The sequence below is a fragment of the Limtongia smithiae genome (assembly GCF_038497785.1).
Source record: "Limtongia smithiae strain NRRL Y-17922 unplaced genomic scaffold V1518scaffold_1, whole genome shotgun sequence".
NCBI classification, from domain to species: Eukaryota; Fungi; Ascomycota; class Lipomycetes; order Lipomycetales; family Lipomycetaceae; genus Limtongia; species Limtongia smithiae.
The window spans coordinates 1851380-1866494 of record NW_027117622.1 but is presented as its reverse complement, the minus strand read 5'-3'; the positions used below and the strand labels follow the sequence as shown (position 1 = coordinate 1866494).

The window sequence follows — 15115 nt, the reverse complement described above, 5'->3', positions numbered from 1 at the left end:
AGCGAGACCGTCCCAAAGCGCAGCCCGCGCGATCTCGAGAAAGCACTCTGAGAGTAAGCTGCTGCTGCTGCTAAATTGCGCGCCTCGACTACTTTGTTCGCATTTCGCAGCCCTCGCCACTATCTATTTGTCCTGCGTCGGCGTGCGTCGTACTGGATTCCGCCCAGACTGGTCCAATACCCTCATTGTCCCGGCTGTTCGGCGTTATAGAGTGGTGCCCGCTCCGCAATGGCTACGAGAGTCAAAACTACGACTCTGTACGGTCCTCTTTCGTCGTTCCAGAGCTACCACTGTCGCCCTACTCGAGCTAATCATTGTCTTGTACAGATTCAGAAAGTCGCTCAAAGACCTCATCCAAGGCATCCGGTCTTGCAAGGATCCAGAGGCCATCGATGTCTATATTCGCAATGCCATCTCGGAATGCCGCCAGGAGGTGCTAAACCAGGATATGGACGTTAAGTCAAACGCTATAATGAAGCTCGCATACCTCACAATGCTTGGCTATGATATGAGTTGGGCGTCATTCAACGTTGTGGAGGTTATGTCATCGCCCAAGTTCGCGCAGAAGCGGATTGGGTATTTGGCGGCAATGCAGAGCTTTGGTGCTGATACGGACGTGCTTATGCTCACGACCAACATGCTAAAGAAGGATCTCGCGTCTGCTAATCACCTTGACGTTGCATTGGCAATTAGCGGCATTGCAAACATAGTGTCCCCGGGTCTAGCGCGTGACTTGTCAGAGGATCTCATCAAGATGATGAACCATTCGAAGCCATATGTGCGGAAGAAAGCTGTCCTTGTCATGTACAAAATATTTCTGCAGTTTCCTGAGGCTTTGAGGACGTCGTTTCCTCGTCTGCGCGAAAAGCTCGAAGACCCGGAAGTCAGCGTCGTCTCAGCAACTGTCAACGTCATCTGTGAACTGGCTAAGAAACATCCCAAAAATTACCTTCCTCTTGCACCCCCGCTGTTTAATATTCTCACTTCATCGTCAAATAACTGGATGCTTATCAAAATCATTAAGCTGGTGAGTTCATTTCAGATGGTTCTATGATGTTATATACTAACCTCGATAGTTCGCGTCTCTGGCGCCAATCGAGCCCCGGCTTAAGGCAAAGCTGATTCCGCCAATTACGAATATCATTCAGACCACGACTGCACTTTCACTTCTCTACGAATGCATCAACTGCATTGTCAGTGGAGGGATGCTTGCTAAGGACGACGATCAGTTGGCAGCGATGTGCGTTAGCAAGCTTCGTGTTTTCTTCGAGGAGACAGATCAAAACTTGAAGTTTGTTGGTCTTCTTGCGTACAATAAGATTGTCTTGAGTCATCCGATTTTGGTTGCTCAGAATGCTGATGTCATCATGGACTGCATGGACGACCCCGACCTATCGATCCGCGAGCGCGCTGTGGATCTTGTCGTATACTTGGTCAACCCAGAAACTTTGTTTGAAGTTGTTAAACGACTGATGCTTCAGCTGATCGCACAGTCTCGCGAGAGTGTCTTGCCGGAGCAGTACCGCGTGACTGTAGTTCGGCGAATTCTCGACATGTGCTCGAACAACACATATGCGAATGTTACAAATTTTGAGTGGTACATCGCCGTATTGGTCGACCTTGTCAAGATCACAGAAGGTATGAAGGAGATCAGTCAGGAGATTGGCATGGAGCTGCAGAACGTCGCTGTTCGTGTACGCGCTGTTCGTGATTACGCTGTGAGCGCCGCAGCGAGATTGGTGACTGACAAGGACGTGATGCTGAAAAATCCTGGTGTTCTCAAGTACGCTGGCTGGGTTGTTGGCGAGTACTCTCTCTTTTTGGAAAACACCGAGCCGTTGATCCAAGCTTTGATCAGTACCGAAGTGTCACTCGTCAGCAGTGATACTCTTGCGGTGTACATACAGGCACTGCCGAAAGTGTACAGCCATTATGCAGGCGATGAGAGAATTCCATGGACTGGCTTCCGAACTCAGGAAATTTTGCTTCTTACTCAAAACATCTGTACATTTTTGGAGAAGCATTCTACGTCGATGGATGTTGAAGTTCAGGAACGTGCTGTTGAATTTCTTGAGCTGTTTAGAGTCGTTGTTGAGGCGATCAAGGAGCGGCCGACCGATGATTCTGTGATTAGCGCGCCGCTACTAATATCACAGGCGATACCATCGATGTTTACGCTGTGGGACCTCAATCCGGTTTCAGCCAAGGCTCAGAAGAAGGTTCCGATCCCGGATGGTCTTGATCTTGACGAGGAGTTCAACAATCCGGTTTATTATTCCGAGTCTGAAGACGAAGAGGAAGTGCTGTTGCGACAGCAGGTTCTCAAGCAACAGGAGCTCATGTCGGCGAAATCGATCAATGCTTCTGCTGTGAAGTCGTCGGTTGTGAAGTCGAGAGCCAAGAAAGCGAGCAAGGATGCGGTTGCTTCATCGGAATCGGAGGATGAGGAAGAAAAGGAAGAGCGAGAGCGCCGGAAGAGAGAGCGGCGGCGACGCCAACAAGATGATCCGTTTTATCTTTTGGAGTCGGACAAGTTTACGTCAAAGTCGCGAAAGAAAAAATCAAAGGCTACTTCGGACTCGGACGAATCGGATTCCGATGACGACGACCCAATGAAAAACGAGGAGCTTGATATCGACTCTATTCCCATAATGAAACTTGAGATTGCGTCGGTAGCGGCGCCGGTTGATTCGAAGAAATCCAAGAAGAAGAAATCAGCGCCGGCGCATGTCGAGATCGCAAGGGAAGAGACATTCGGTGACGAGGACGACGAGGCGACGCGCGCGGATGGCAAGGCTGTCGATTCCGAGGTGCTGGCTCGAAAAGCACTGCGGGCGGCGACGGCGCAATCCAAAGGTCCGGGTATTCTTCGGGTAAACGCACGTGGCCTGGAAGAACTTGACCTGGCAACGCCGGACGATGATGAGGCGGGCAGGCTTGAGGTTGAGAAATTTAAGGCCGATATTTTACAGGCGCGGAAGTTGGCTGAGAAGGCTGCGGAAGAAGCGGTCGCGGCGACGCATATTACAGTCAAAAAGCGGAAGAAAGCCAAGGTTGTGAAGAAGGTGAAGAAGTCGTCGAAAAAGAAGGAGGAGGAGGCGCAGACGGTGACGCCCGCTTCATCGACGGTTGTAGCTGACACCGCCCCAGCTGAGCCCGCGACCGAAAAGGAGTCAGAGAAGGAGCCCGCCGTGGAACCTGTTGCTGAACCCATTCCGCCAGCGACGACGGAGGAGGACGAGAAGAAGGAAGAGTGATGATGACCCTTGTGTTCTTATTTTTTTGTTGACGAATATAGTTGCATTCTTCATTGGCATAGATGATGAAAGGTTAATCAAGTGGTAATTATTACATCAAGCATTTTGTATGACATGTGACTGAAGGAAGAAGCGATTGAGTTGAAAAGTTAAGTATGGGATGCTTGTAGGATCTGGGTTGTGCTAGCTTTTCATCCGTAATGTCACCTTCCCGCCTACAGCGCTGTAAGTTTGGAGGGGCTGAGGCGGAAGCGACAGCCCTTGCCCTGGTGCATCGGGTTAGGGAATGAAGTCAGCTTAGGCCCAATTTTCAATTTTTTCCAGGTTGCCTGTATACCTTTATTACAAAATCCGATAACAAGCGCAAGGATACGAACATAAATGGTTGGACTCGCAGGCCCGCGAAAACGCACTAAGATGGCGGTAGATCCTCGAAACACTGCGTGGTCGAATGGTACGTGGGAGAGGACTTCAGCTGCTCGCAAGTGCTAACCAGGTTGTGCAGATACGGAACGCTTCGGACACCGGCACCTGGAGAAGATGGGTTGGAAGCCCGGTACCGGCCTCGGTTTAAGTGCCGCAAGTAGCAGTATCACCGCACACGTGCGGGTGGCAATGAAAGACGATTTCGAGGGCCTCGGTGCCGCCGCCGCGCGTGCCGCTGCTGCGAAACGGGGCGGCGGGGAGTTTGCACCTGGGCTTGATTCATTTGAGGCGCTGCTAAACAGACTCAACACCGCGCCTGCGACGGAGGCTCCGAAGGAGCCGCAGGAAAAGGCGGAAAAGTCGATGTGGGAGCAGGAAACGGAGATTGCGCGGGAGTATACGCGGATGGGGAAGTGGGGTGCTCGGGTGAAGTTTGTGTTTGGGGAGTGTCTTGGGCCGACGATTGAGGAAGCGGTGGAAATAGTTGTCCAGGAGGTGGAGAGGGAGATTCAAGCTGAGGCTGACGCAGCAATTGAGGCTGAGGCGAAGGACAAGAAGAACAAGAAGAGGCGGAAGCGGAAGCAACAAGTCGATGAGGACGAGGACAAGGATAAGGCCGAAGACGAAGCAAAGCGGCTCAAGAGAGACAAGAAGAAAGAGAAAAAGCGAAAACAGGAAGAAAAATCGCTCGCTATCGAGAACGAGAGTAATCAGGACGAAGACAACATTGCGGAAATCGCGGCGGAGAAGTACAAACGACACAAGTCCAAGAGCAAAGACGTCAAGACGTCAAGAAAGGAAAAACGGTCAAAGGAATAGACGGCATTGTGTTTCATGGGAGGTGTTTGGCAATTATAGAGTAGCAGTGAGGACACTGGGTCAGCTTACGGTAGTGAAGACTGGAGATACTTTCTTCAAAATAGATTCAGGAATAATTATCATAGTAACCAAAAACTACTTCTTGGTAAGGTAAGCGCAGGAACCCATGTCCATCTTGACCATCTTGCCTTCCTTGGGCATGATGTCAAAGTCAAAGATATCAGCTGGGATGCTGAGAGACATGCAGGAGTTAGGCACGTCGACGATTGAGGAGATGTGGGCCTGGACTGGAGCGGCGGAGAGGAGAAGGTAGATCTGCTCGCCGGTGTAGCCAAACTGCTTGAAGTATTCGATGAGATTGAGGACGGCCTGCTTAAAGGCGACCTTGGCATCGAGGAAATGCTGCTTGCCGTGCTCGTCGACGGAGATGCCCTCAAACGTGAGGTACCGGGAGGGACCGTAGTGGGCCTCGACGGCGCCAGGAAGATACATGGGGGTGTTCATGCCGAAATCTTTGACACCATTCTTGATGACGGAGCACTTGAGAGTAATGATGCCGGCCATCTCGATGGCGCCGCAGAAGGAGATCTCACCATCGCCCTGGGAGAAGTGAAGGTCACCGACAGAAAGACCAGCGCCCTTGACGTAGACGGGAAGGTAGGCCTTGGAGCCACGGGACAGGTTCTTAATGTCGCAGTTGCCGCCGTGCTCGCGGGGGGGAATAGTGCGGGCACCCTCCTTGGCGACCTTTGCATAGGCCTCGGGCTCGATGGAAGAGCCGGCATAGGTGCCCTTCTCCTGGGGAAGACGGGCGATCTGCAGTGGGGAGTTGATCGACGCATGGTAATCGAAGAGCTTGGTCTCACGCTCAGTCCACTTGGCAAGGAGCTCGGGAGAGGGCATGGTGCCGAGGATGCCGGGGTGGATGAGACCGGGAAAGCGGACGTGGGGAATGTGGCGGGAGGAGCAGAATACGCCCTCGAAGTCCCAGACGGCCTTGATGGCCTCAGGATAAAGATCATCGAGGAGGGAGGGTCCCTGAGCGATGTCGAGAACGCCGGTGTAGCCCCATGGCTTGTCGTCAAAGGGCTGGATGTCCTGAATTTCGACGACGAGGACGTCGCCTGGCTCGGCGCCTTCGACGCCGATGGGGCCCGAGAGGAAGTGAACACCGTCAAGCTCTAGAGCGCGGATGTCGTCGGCCGAGTCGTCGTTCTTGATCTGGTTTCCGGTCCAGTCAAAGCACTGGACGTGGAAGGCCTCGCCTTGCTTGACGGAGGCGGCGAACGGGATGTCGGGGTGCCATCGGTTGTGGACGCCGGGCTGCTCGTAGGGCTTCTTGGAGAAGTCGATCTGAATGGCGGTGCGGACAGCCTCTGGAGGGAATTAACGGGGGGAGGGAAAGGGAACTGACGAGTCAATTGGCTTACCTTTGCCCATTGTGACTGCGGATATTACGGAGAAGCCTGTGGAAGGAGGTGGTGGTGAGGGTGGACGGGGTGGTGAGAGGAGTGGAGTTGTGAAGATTAAGCCATGTTCCCCGACGCGCCGCGCGACTCCGACCGCTGACCCGCTGCCACCTGGCCCGCGGTCCACATGCGGGTCATTCGTATGTCCCTCCAGCGCTGTCCGGCCAATCGCAAGTGCGATGTGGCTCCGATAGCAGCTCTCAGAGCAGACCCGCCGGTGCGCAAGGGCCCACGCGAGTCAGGCGCTGATAGCGGCGCGCACGGGTCAGACCCTTTGGCTAAGTCTGGTGGATTTCGTCTGGCGTCCGCCTTCTTCGTCTCCGCCGACCCCGTCTTCACCACCCACCCCGCCACCCCCGTCTCCTTCTCAATTCACCATGCCCAAGCGTATGTTATTATTCTCTGTCTCTGCGAGGGCAATTGCTCGTTGCACAGCTCTAGCGCACCCGCTAATTGCCTCCAGAGGCCATCCGCACCGCCGTCCACGCCGACCTCCATAAGCCCGCCTGGGAACAGCCCCAGCTCCACAACAGATGGCACCCCGATATCCCCTTCTCCGTGCGTCTCCCCTGTCTGCTGTTACCGACCGGTCTCCGTTAACAGCCTCCAGTGCACAGTCCAACCTGGTGAGGTCGTCAAGGTCGAGTGCCTTGACTGGACCGGTGGCCAGATCGGCAACAACGACTCCGCCGACGACATCAAGTACTGCGATCTCTCCCGCATCCACTACCTCTCCGGCCCGATTGAGGTCCCCGGTACCGAACCCGGTGATGTCCTCGTCGTCGAGATCCAGGACGTTCAGCCCTTCCCCGAGCAACCGTGGGGGTACTGCGCCATCTTCGACAAGAACAACGGCGGTGGTTTCCTCGACTCCCATTACCCCAATGCCGCCAAGGCTATCTGGGACTTTGAGGGTATCTTCTGCTCCTCCCGCCATGTCCCCGGCGTCCGCTTCCCCGGCCTGATTCACCCCGGCATCATGGCCTGCAAGCCATCACAGGAGATGCTCGACATGTGGAACAAGCGCGAGGCTGAGCTGGTCGACTACCACGCCTCCATCGGCACCAAGGGTGTCGTTGCGAACCTCCCTAATGAGAAGTACGCCCACGCCGGCGCCGCTGACGCCGCCATTGCTGCCACCGTCGCCAAGGAGGGTGCCCGCACTATCCCCCCCCGCGAGCACGGCGGCAACTGCGACATTAAGAACCTGTCCCGTGGCTCCAAGTCCTACCTTCCCGTCTACTGCAAGGGCGCTGGTCTTTCCATCGGCGACCTTCACTTCTCCCAGGGCGATGGCGAGATCTCCTTCTGCGGCGCCATCGAGATGGCCGGCATTATCACCATCAAGCTCGACATCATCAAGAACGGCGTTGCCGACATGAAGATGAAGAACCCCATGTATATTCCCGGCCCTGTCGAACCCCATTATGGCCCCTCGCGCTACCTCACCTTCGAAGGTCTCTCCGTCGACGAGCACGGCACCCAGCACTACCTCGACGTCAACGTCGCCTACAAGCAGACCTGCCTGCAGTTCATCGAGTACTTCAAGAAATTCGGCTACACCGGCGAGCAGCTCTACATCCTCCTCTCCTCCGCTCCCGTCCAGGGTCACCTCGCCGCAATCGTCGATATCCCCAATGCCTGCACCACTCTCGGTGTCCCTGTCGATATCTTCGAGTTTGACGTCCTCCCCAAGGAGGGTGGCTTCGCAAAGGTCATCGAGTCTGACTGCGCTCTCACCTCTGGAAAGTAGATCTATACTCCGATTGTTTTGTCACCTAGTTCGTTTTGGTTAGCTGGTCCATGACCACGTAAATTGAATGAATCCGTAATGATTTTATCCGTGCAACTTGAAGCTATTATCGCTTCATATTATTATCTAATCCAAACTTTTTAAAGTAGAGAGGGTAATGCTGGTAGGAAAGTCGTGTAGAATGTGCTGTGCGATGTGAGCCTCGCGCCCTTGGTAGACTCGACCAAGCCGCAGCCGACTTCGACAAGTACCTCCCTCGCACGCTCGTTAATAACTACCACCTACCGGCACTACTCGTGTTAAAATCAGTGGTAATGAGCAGGGCGAACGTCATTTGGGAGGCCATCGTGAGCCAGAACTACAAGCAGGCGAATTTGCAAATTGCGAAGGAGCTCAAGCGACACCCGAAGAACGAATACGTTCTGGTTTGTCCACCACCGTGACGTGATTCTTATGCCCGCTCGAAGCCTACTAATACCTTGAAGGCATTGAAGGCGTATACACTCTCTCTCCAACGAAAGCAGGATGAAGCTTTGGTCATTGCACGACAGTTAGCCGAGGCTGGGCCATCTAGCTCCGAAACCCTCGACATTCTCTACGGCGTCTTTCTCGACATCTCAGGCCGTAAGTGCAGTCTAATTACACCGATACAATGAGGACTTGTCTAATTTATGACACGCAGCCGTCGAAGCGTCGGCAATGTACGAGACAGCGGCTAAAAAGCGCCCCAAAGACGAGGATCTGATTTTGAGCTGGTTCTGGGCTACCGCGACTGGCTTGGACGTCCGAAGCCAGCAACGCGCCGCAATGGCGCTGCACAAGGAATTTGCCCGACGACCGTATACATTGTGGTGCGTTGCAAGCTGCTACTTACTTGCTTCGTCCCCAGCGGCGACAGCACAGGAAAAGATGATATTTGCAAGTCTGGCGAAGAGATTTATGGTGCAGGTCGAGCCACTCGCAACCGCGGAGGAGGCTGTTCTGAAAGCTAGAGTACTGAAGTTAGTAGCTGAAGCCAGCAGTGCGACCAACGAAGACCTATTGATATTTCTCATGGCCGACGAAACTGCAAAGTGGAACAACCTCGAACTTGCGGTGATGCGGCTGGAGTCCGCTGTTGCTTCGGGCGACGCGAGCACCGTGTATTCTGTCGCAGTTCATACTCTTGTTGATGAGAACAAGGATGACTATGAAAGCTGGAAACGCGCTGCCGAAGCTGTAGTCAAGCTAGCCGACGACGCCAAGACGACTGCGTTCGAAGCGCTCCTAACCAAAAAGATGGACACGCGCAACGGAGCTTTAGCTAAGTTATTTTACGCCTCCGTGAAGGACAGAACACTCATTTTTGACGCTGCAAAGGCGTACTTTGATCGCTTCGGAGCAAAGCAGTGTGCGTACGAGGATCTGCAAGATTTTGTGCAGCTTCTCGACGCTGATGCTTGGCTGAAATATCTTGACTCCAAGACCGAGTCTATCGACAGGAAAAGAGCGACGCCCGCCGATGTTGTGACTCTCGTCAACAGCCAGAAGTTCTACTATGTCATGCGTCCAGAGTCTCCCAACTTTGTTCTGGAAGCCGTGCAACTTTACAACGATCTTCTCCACACCGTGATATCAAAAGCTACTACCGACTATTACATTGGCGATGACTTGCTAGTTTTAGCGGCGCAATGGATGATGTCTGGCAGAAAGTCTACAACTACAGTTGCTTCTTCCGATCTGATACTTGCCGTCATCGTACTACTCGAAGCCGCAGCAAGTCGCGATACGCATCAGTTCTATATACGGATGTGGCTGGTAAGACTGTATCTCAATCTTGGATGTTTTCAACAGGCTTTCGGTCATTACAGCATTTTGTCCATCAAAAATATCCAGCTCGATGTGCTCTCCCACCATCTGTTGGTACGCTGCGCAAGCTTGTTCCCGACATGGAAGCCACTGATTGCGACGCGGGATATCTATGATATGAATGCCACGCAGACCCCCAAATTTGTTCGAGCTGCATACGAGAACGGGGCATTTTCACAAATTCATGGCATTGCGGAGTTTGCTGCGCGGCTGACACACAGTGTTGGCAAAGGTATTTTGTGCGTTGAGGCAAAGCGGACAGCGCGTCTGTTAGATATGAGGATGGAGGAAGTGAAATTTTCGCCATCTCTACGGAAAACAGCATGGCGCGACAACCGCAACTTTTCAGTTTTAAAGGTTGAGAACGATTTAGCAGGCGGTGATCCTTTAGAATCGAAGTTTAGAATTGGCCCAGTTCAACGCACGAAGTGGACCAATGCGTTTATTCTACGGGAGGCTATTTTGGATTCTATCGCATCAAAGCATGAACGGACCACATATGTGTCTGAGCTTACTAGTCTGTTGGAAGCCGGTATTGACGAAGAGACAACAGCTGCAGAGAGATGGCTGCTTGCGACCGTGCTTGCGTTAGCGGACTTGGCCTCAACTGTCTCGTTAACAACAACGCAGACCGCCTTTGCGCGACTCCAGGAACTACTAGAAGATGGGTTCAAAAAATTCACTACACCCACGTCATCGCCAGAACAGATTGTCACATGGGAGTGGTTCCACAACCGTTTTACAGTGTTCGAGACTGCAAAGACGGTTGTCACTTCGTTGGATCTTCTTTTTGGTGGAAAGGGAGGCAAAATTGCCGCACTGAGTGCAGGAATGAAGAAAATTTTGTTGATTGCTTTGGATGCGACGAAGGAGGACGCGAAGAAGCTGAAACTCGGCAGAGATAAATGGGCGCGAGAAGCTTCTACGCTTATAGAGTCTTACGACTTTATCAAGTCTCTCGACGTAAGTCTTACTTCTGTATTCTATAAGGGAGTGAGTTCTAATGATCATCGACAGACATCTACAATTAATATCGAGTCTCTGATGGAGGGCATCGGAAAGAGTCAAGATGATGCGCTAACGCTTCTTCGGGCGGTCAAGTTGTAGCGGACGACAATGTTGCATTTGAGAGCAAAATTCATCATAGCATAACTAGTTGGGCTGCCATTTATGAAGCCACATATTTGTACTGCGGCGCTTGTCTTAATTTCATGTCATCGTTAACAGCACGTCTTATGTGTTTGCGTACAGGTCGGTACACTGCAAACCCAGTCACGTGATTAGTAGCCGTGCCGTTGACCATCGTCGCGACTCGTGAACATAGAGAGCGACTTAATACGGGCCTATTCCGACGCTATCATGGATGACCAAGAGAAGATCGCGAGCTTTTGCGCAATCACCGATTCAGATGTGGAGCGTGCGGCCCAGTACCTGGCTGTGTGTGATGGCGATATGGACCGCGCAGTGAACCTCTTCCTCGAGTCTGGTGGCGCGTCGCTCGGCGGTGCTTCCACGTCCGGTGCAGCCAGTGTGACGGCATCTACGGGGACGAGCGATGCTTTAAATGCCGGATACGATAGCGACGAGGACGATGCCGCGATGGCGGCGCGTTTGCAGCGAGAAGAAGATGCGCGACGGCAGAGCCAGAATGAGGTACGTGAGCGGATCGCTCCGCGTACGGAGACGCTCGTCGAGGACTATCCCTCGTTCATGCCTCCGCATCACGGTGGCTACAGCAGCCGCATAGGCGGGGCGTCGAGCAGCAATTGGGCGGGCGGAAATCCCGGCATTTTCAACCAGGATCCCGAGATCGGCATTGGTGCCAGCAACGACCGTTTGACAGAGAAGCAGACTCGGCTGGCGCAGCTGTTCCGGCCACCGTTTGATATCATGTCCCGCATTGATTTTGACACAGCGAAGGAACGAGGACGCGCGGAGAAGCGCTGGTTGCTTGTGAATGTGCAGGATCTGTCGGATTTCCAATGCCAAGTTCTGAATCGGGATTTTTGGGCGAATGAGGCGGTTAAGGAGACCGTGCGGGCGAATTTTGTGTTCATGCAATACGCAAAGGACGCATACGACGGACAGAATTTCATGCAATACTATCCGATCTCTAAGTTCCCATACATTGCGATCCTGGACCCGCGAACTGGTGAGGAGATGAAGCGATGGGAGGCGGAAGTGCCGGCGCCAGATGAGTGGGTTGCTGCCGTTCACGATTTCCTCGACCGATTCAGCTTGGATCCAACTGCGCGCAACCCTCTAGGGAAAATGGCTAAACACAAGGTATGCATTTTTTGATATTGCGCGTCAGCAGAAGTGGCTAATATGGCATAGCCGTTTGAGCAAATGTCCGAAGAAGAGCAGATAGATTTTGCGCTGCAACAGTCTATGGGCCGGGCACGCGATGATGACGAATTATCAGAGGTCGCGAGCGAGATGTCGAGCGTTAGCGGCATAGAGAGCGTCGAGGACCACGGGCCGGAAGTTATAGATCTCGATTCCGACAGCGGCGAGCCTGAGGCTGCATCTTCCTCGGCAGTGGTTCCAATGGATGAAGATAACGAAGATCTTACTCTTGAAGATGTGTTTGCTTCGATTCTGCCCGAGTCGCGCGCTGAGCCTGCGGCAGATCCTAAGACAACTACGAGGCTGCAATTCAGACTGAGCGACGGCACGCGGGTGATCCGGCGGTTTAACAACAACGATCCCGTGCGCTATATATTTGAGTTCATCAAGGCGGAGATTCCTAGCATGAAGGACAAGTATTTCCAGGTGATTAGCATGGATAGAAAGAAGCTGATCGAGTCGATCGACGCGACGATCGAGGAGGCAGGACTGAAGAACGCGGCAGTGTTGATTGAGGCGGAGGAAGATTGATTTGTACTTGAATAGCTGTGTAGCTTTGTTAAACGTGGAGTCTCTACATCACGCCAGGGGCGGCAGCGATGTAGACCGGTGACGTAGCGGTGACTCGAGAAGTTGGTGATCCGGGGCCCGTGCGGCGCGACGGCGGAGTGTGGCTGCCAACTCCCAAAACCAGTCCCAGGTTTGTTTATTCCGGTGTTTATCCTGCATGGATCAACCGCTCTACGCGTTTTGTTGAGACTGGACGCGATTTCCGACTCTACACGATTTACACAGCATCGGTGTGTGCTTTGAACAAGGAATGGGGTCAGCGACGGTGCCCTCGTCGCCTGCGGGGTCGCGGCCGTCCACAGTCAATCCGGACGAGTACTATATCCGACAGAATCGCATAGGCGGGGGGAGTTTCGGCACAGTATACAAAGCGTATGTGCAGCTGTCTGTTTGAGACATTGTTCGTACTGCTAACGTGTACCGTAGACTTGACCGGCGGACGGGCTCGGCGGTCGCCGTAAAGATTATCGATCTTGAGACAGACGACGATGTGGATTGCATTATCAGAGAAATCAAGATTCTCAGTCAGATGCGGTCGCCGTACGTGACGCAGTACTATGGAAGCTATTTGTCTGGTGCGAATCTGTGGATCGTGATGGAGTACTGTGGTGGCGGATCGTGTGCGGATCTGGTAAGCTGGGTGGTCGTACAAGTCACACAGGATTGCTAATGGATGTATAGTTCAAGAGCGGATTGATTCACGAGGATTACATTGCCGTGATAGTACGTGAAATGCTGAAAGGTCTCGAATACCTACACGGCGAGAACAATATACACAGAGACATAAAGGCTGCGAATGTACTTCTGACTTCAGAGGGCGAGGTTAAGCTTGCGGACTTTGGTGTCAGTGCGAAGCTGACAGCTACGACATTGAAAAAGAAGACGTTTGTCGGAACACCGGTAAGTTCGGTTGTGTATATGTGAAAAACTGTGCACGACGCTAACTGGCACAGTTCTGGATGGCTCCAGAGGTCATACGGATGGCAGGTTATGACTTCAAAGCGGACATATGGTCTCTCGGAATTACTGCAATTGAACTCGCCAAGGGAGAACCGCCGTTATCGCATATTCATCCTATGACGGTGCTGTTTTTGATTCCGAAGAATAAACCGCCCTCGCTTGAGGGGGATTATTCTCGGACTTTTAAGGAGTTTGTGGACCAGTGTTTGCAGTTGGATCCGAAGCAGGTTTGTTGTCGTTGTCGTTGTTATTGTGTACAGCGCTAACAGTTTGCAGCGGCCAACAGTCAAGGAGCTCCTGAAGACGCGATTTGTGCGCAATGCGAAGAAGTCGTCTATTTTGATTGAGTTGGTACAGCGGAAGCAAGCATGGTTGGCACAGCATAAACGGACACCATCGCGGACTCGCGCCTTGTCATCCTCGTCCTCGTCGTCTGTGTCGGCGTCGTCGTCATCTAGTGACATGAATGAGAATCACGGCCAAGTGGAAGCGGACTGGGATTTCGATACCGTGAAACTACCAGGCAAGCGGGCAGATGGAAATAGCGCGGGCTTGCATGAGGTGGAAGTGCATAATTCGAAGTTGAATACGCTTCAGCGTCCTCGGAATGTGTCTGCCGGGCTGAAAGGGGATGCACAGTTACACGTGGCGAAACATCGGCAGCGGAAATCGTCGTCTTCAGCAGTAGCAACTGCCACTGCGTCAGCTGCAGTGGAAAATGTTGCTGCTCAGCAAAGTGCACAGGAAAGGCTGTCGCAGTTGGATTTGACAAGTCCGCCAGTGATTAGTGCTGGCGCGACGGGTCCGCTGATGGCACCGTCTTCAGTCGGTCAGGTACCTGTCGATACTCTGACAGTGCGACCACACAAGAAGCCGTCAGGGTCAAGGTTGGCTACTGATATGGTGGTGGTGGGTAAGAGGGTTAGCGCGCCCGTATCGGGCGATCATTTGTTTACCCCGAAGAGCTCACCGCGGGGGGTATTGCACACGCCGCAAGGACTACAAGACGTGGTGATTACAGACGAGGATGACTTCGAGACGGATACGACGAAGAAGCCTCAGCAGAGACAACCGACTCAGCAGCATCAGCAACGACCAGGACAGCCACAACAGCAGCAGGCACTGTCTGCCTCAATGTCGTCAAGTAAGACTTCAGGATGGAATGTTGAAGACGTGTTTGTCGATGCGGTGGATCACTCCGACACGGCGCAAATGGTAACACCAGGACAAACACCAGCAGCTGAAGCCGGCGCCACGGACGTGTATGGATCCCTTGTAGGTGTGTTTGATGGGCTTATTCTGCCTGCGCTCGGCGAGCTCGAGCGCCGCGCGCGGAATGACAAGACGCTGGCAGTGGTCAAGCGGTTGCGGAGGGCGATCGAGGCGGCAGAGGCAGAAGAGCCAGGCATCGGCGATATTTTCGTTCAGGAGATCTTCAGGGGAATGCAGTCTGTGAATGTGATTACGGAGGTAGGAGCCGTGGGGTAGAGATATCTCGGGAGGAGACTGTGAGGCGGCGGATTTTTCTTTTGAAACACGAAAAGCGAGATGTCGGCGTTGGTATATAGATAAGTAATAATAGCACGCTGTGGTGGACTGATATCATTTATACAGGTGGCTCTGAGTCGTGGTGTACATGTGTGGGGGAAGTGGAGAACAAGCAG

At 53.1% G+C, this 15115-nt stretch overlaps 7 protein-coding genes across 7 annotated transcripts; 6 read left to right on the top strand and 1 right to left on the bottom strand.

Annotated features, from left to right (window-relative positions):
• Positions 1 to 31: 31 nt before the first annotated feature.
• On the top strand, positions 32 to 3477 carry V1518DRAFT_410115 (adaptin N terminal region-domain-containing protein). Its single transcript, XM_066902525.1, has 3 exons — positions 32 to 257; positions 328 to 1027; positions 1077 to 3477. Exons 1-3 carry the CDS (start codon positions 229 to 231, stop codon positions 3255 to 3257), a joined length of 2910 nt encoding a protein of 969 aa, XP_066762402.1. The 5' UTR covers positions 32 to 228; the 3' UTR covers positions 3258 to 3477.
• A 121-nt stretch (positions 3478 to 3598) lies between these two features.
• Positions 3599 to 4637, top strand: V1518DRAFT_410112 (uncharacterized protein). The gene is made up of 2 exons (XM_066902524.1): positions 3599 to 3711; positions 3763 to 4637. The coding sequence occupies exons 1-2, from the start codon at positions 3639 to 3641 to the stop codon at positions 4500 to 4502; spliced, it is 813 nt and encodes a 270-aa protein (XP_066762401.1). The 5' UTR covers positions 3599 to 3638; the 3' UTR covers positions 4503 to 4637.
• Positions 4379 to 6111, bottom strand: V1518DRAFT_410111 (Acetamidase/Formamidase). The gene is made up of 2 exons (XM_066902523.1): positions 5933 to 6111; positions 4379 to 5878 (listed from the first exon to the last, which is right to left on the bottom strand). Exons 1-2 carry the CDS (start codon positions 5940 to 5942, stop codon positions 4638 to 4640), a joined length of 1251 nt encoding a protein of 416 aa, XP_066762400.1. The 5' UTR covers positions 5943 to 6111; the 3' UTR covers positions 4379 to 4637.
• Positions 6112 to 6288: 177 nt separating this feature from the next.
• Positions 6289 to 7817, top strand: V1518DRAFT_379918 (Acetamidase/Formamidase). The gene is made up of 3 exons (XM_066901639.1): positions 6289 to 6358; positions 6435 to 6529; positions 6582 to 7817. The coding sequence occupies exons 1-3, from the start codon at positions 6349 to 6351 to the stop codon at positions 7722 to 7724; spliced, it is 1248 nt and encodes a 415-aa protein (XP_066762399.1). The 5' UTR covers positions 6289 to 6348; the 3' UTR covers positions 7725 to 7817.
• Positions 7818 to 7954: 137 nt separating this feature from the next.
• On the top strand, positions 7955 to 10871 carry V1518DRAFT_410104 (N-acetyltransferase B complex non catalytic subunit-domain-containing protein). The gene is made up of 3 exons (XM_066902522.1): positions 7955 to 8348; positions 8407 to 10535; positions 10590 to 10871. Exons 2-3 carry the CDS (start codon positions 8424 to 8426, stop codon positions 10677 to 10679), a joined length of 2202 nt encoding a protein of 733 aa, XP_066762398.1. The 5' UTR covers positions 7955 to 8348; positions 8407 to 8423; the 3' UTR covers positions 10680 to 10871.
• Positions 10872 to 10931: 60 nt separating this feature from the next.
• Positions 10932 to 12452, top strand: V1518DRAFT_424959 (uncharacterized protein; the record flags this gene model as incomplete). The annotated part of the gene is made up of 2 exons (XM_066905892.1): positions 10932 to 11858; positions 11910 to 12452. The coding sequence occupies 2 exons, from the start codon at positions 10932 to 10934 to the stop codon at positions 12450 to 12452; spliced, it is 1470 nt and encodes a 489-aa protein (XP_066762397.1).
• Positions 12308 to 15073, top strand: V1518DRAFT_45792 (kinase-like domain-containing protein). The gene is made up of 5 exons (XM_066906581.1): positions 12308 to 12863; positions 12918 to 13122; positions 13173 to 13391; positions 13445 to 13678; positions 13728 to 15073. Exons 1-5 carry the CDS (start codon positions 12742 to 12744, stop codon positions 14937 to 14939), a joined length of 1992 nt encoding a protein of 663 aa, XP_066762396.1. The 5' UTR covers positions 12308 to 12741; the 3' UTR covers positions 14940 to 15073.
• The last annotated feature ends 42 nt before the right edge of the window (positions 15074 to 15115 follow it).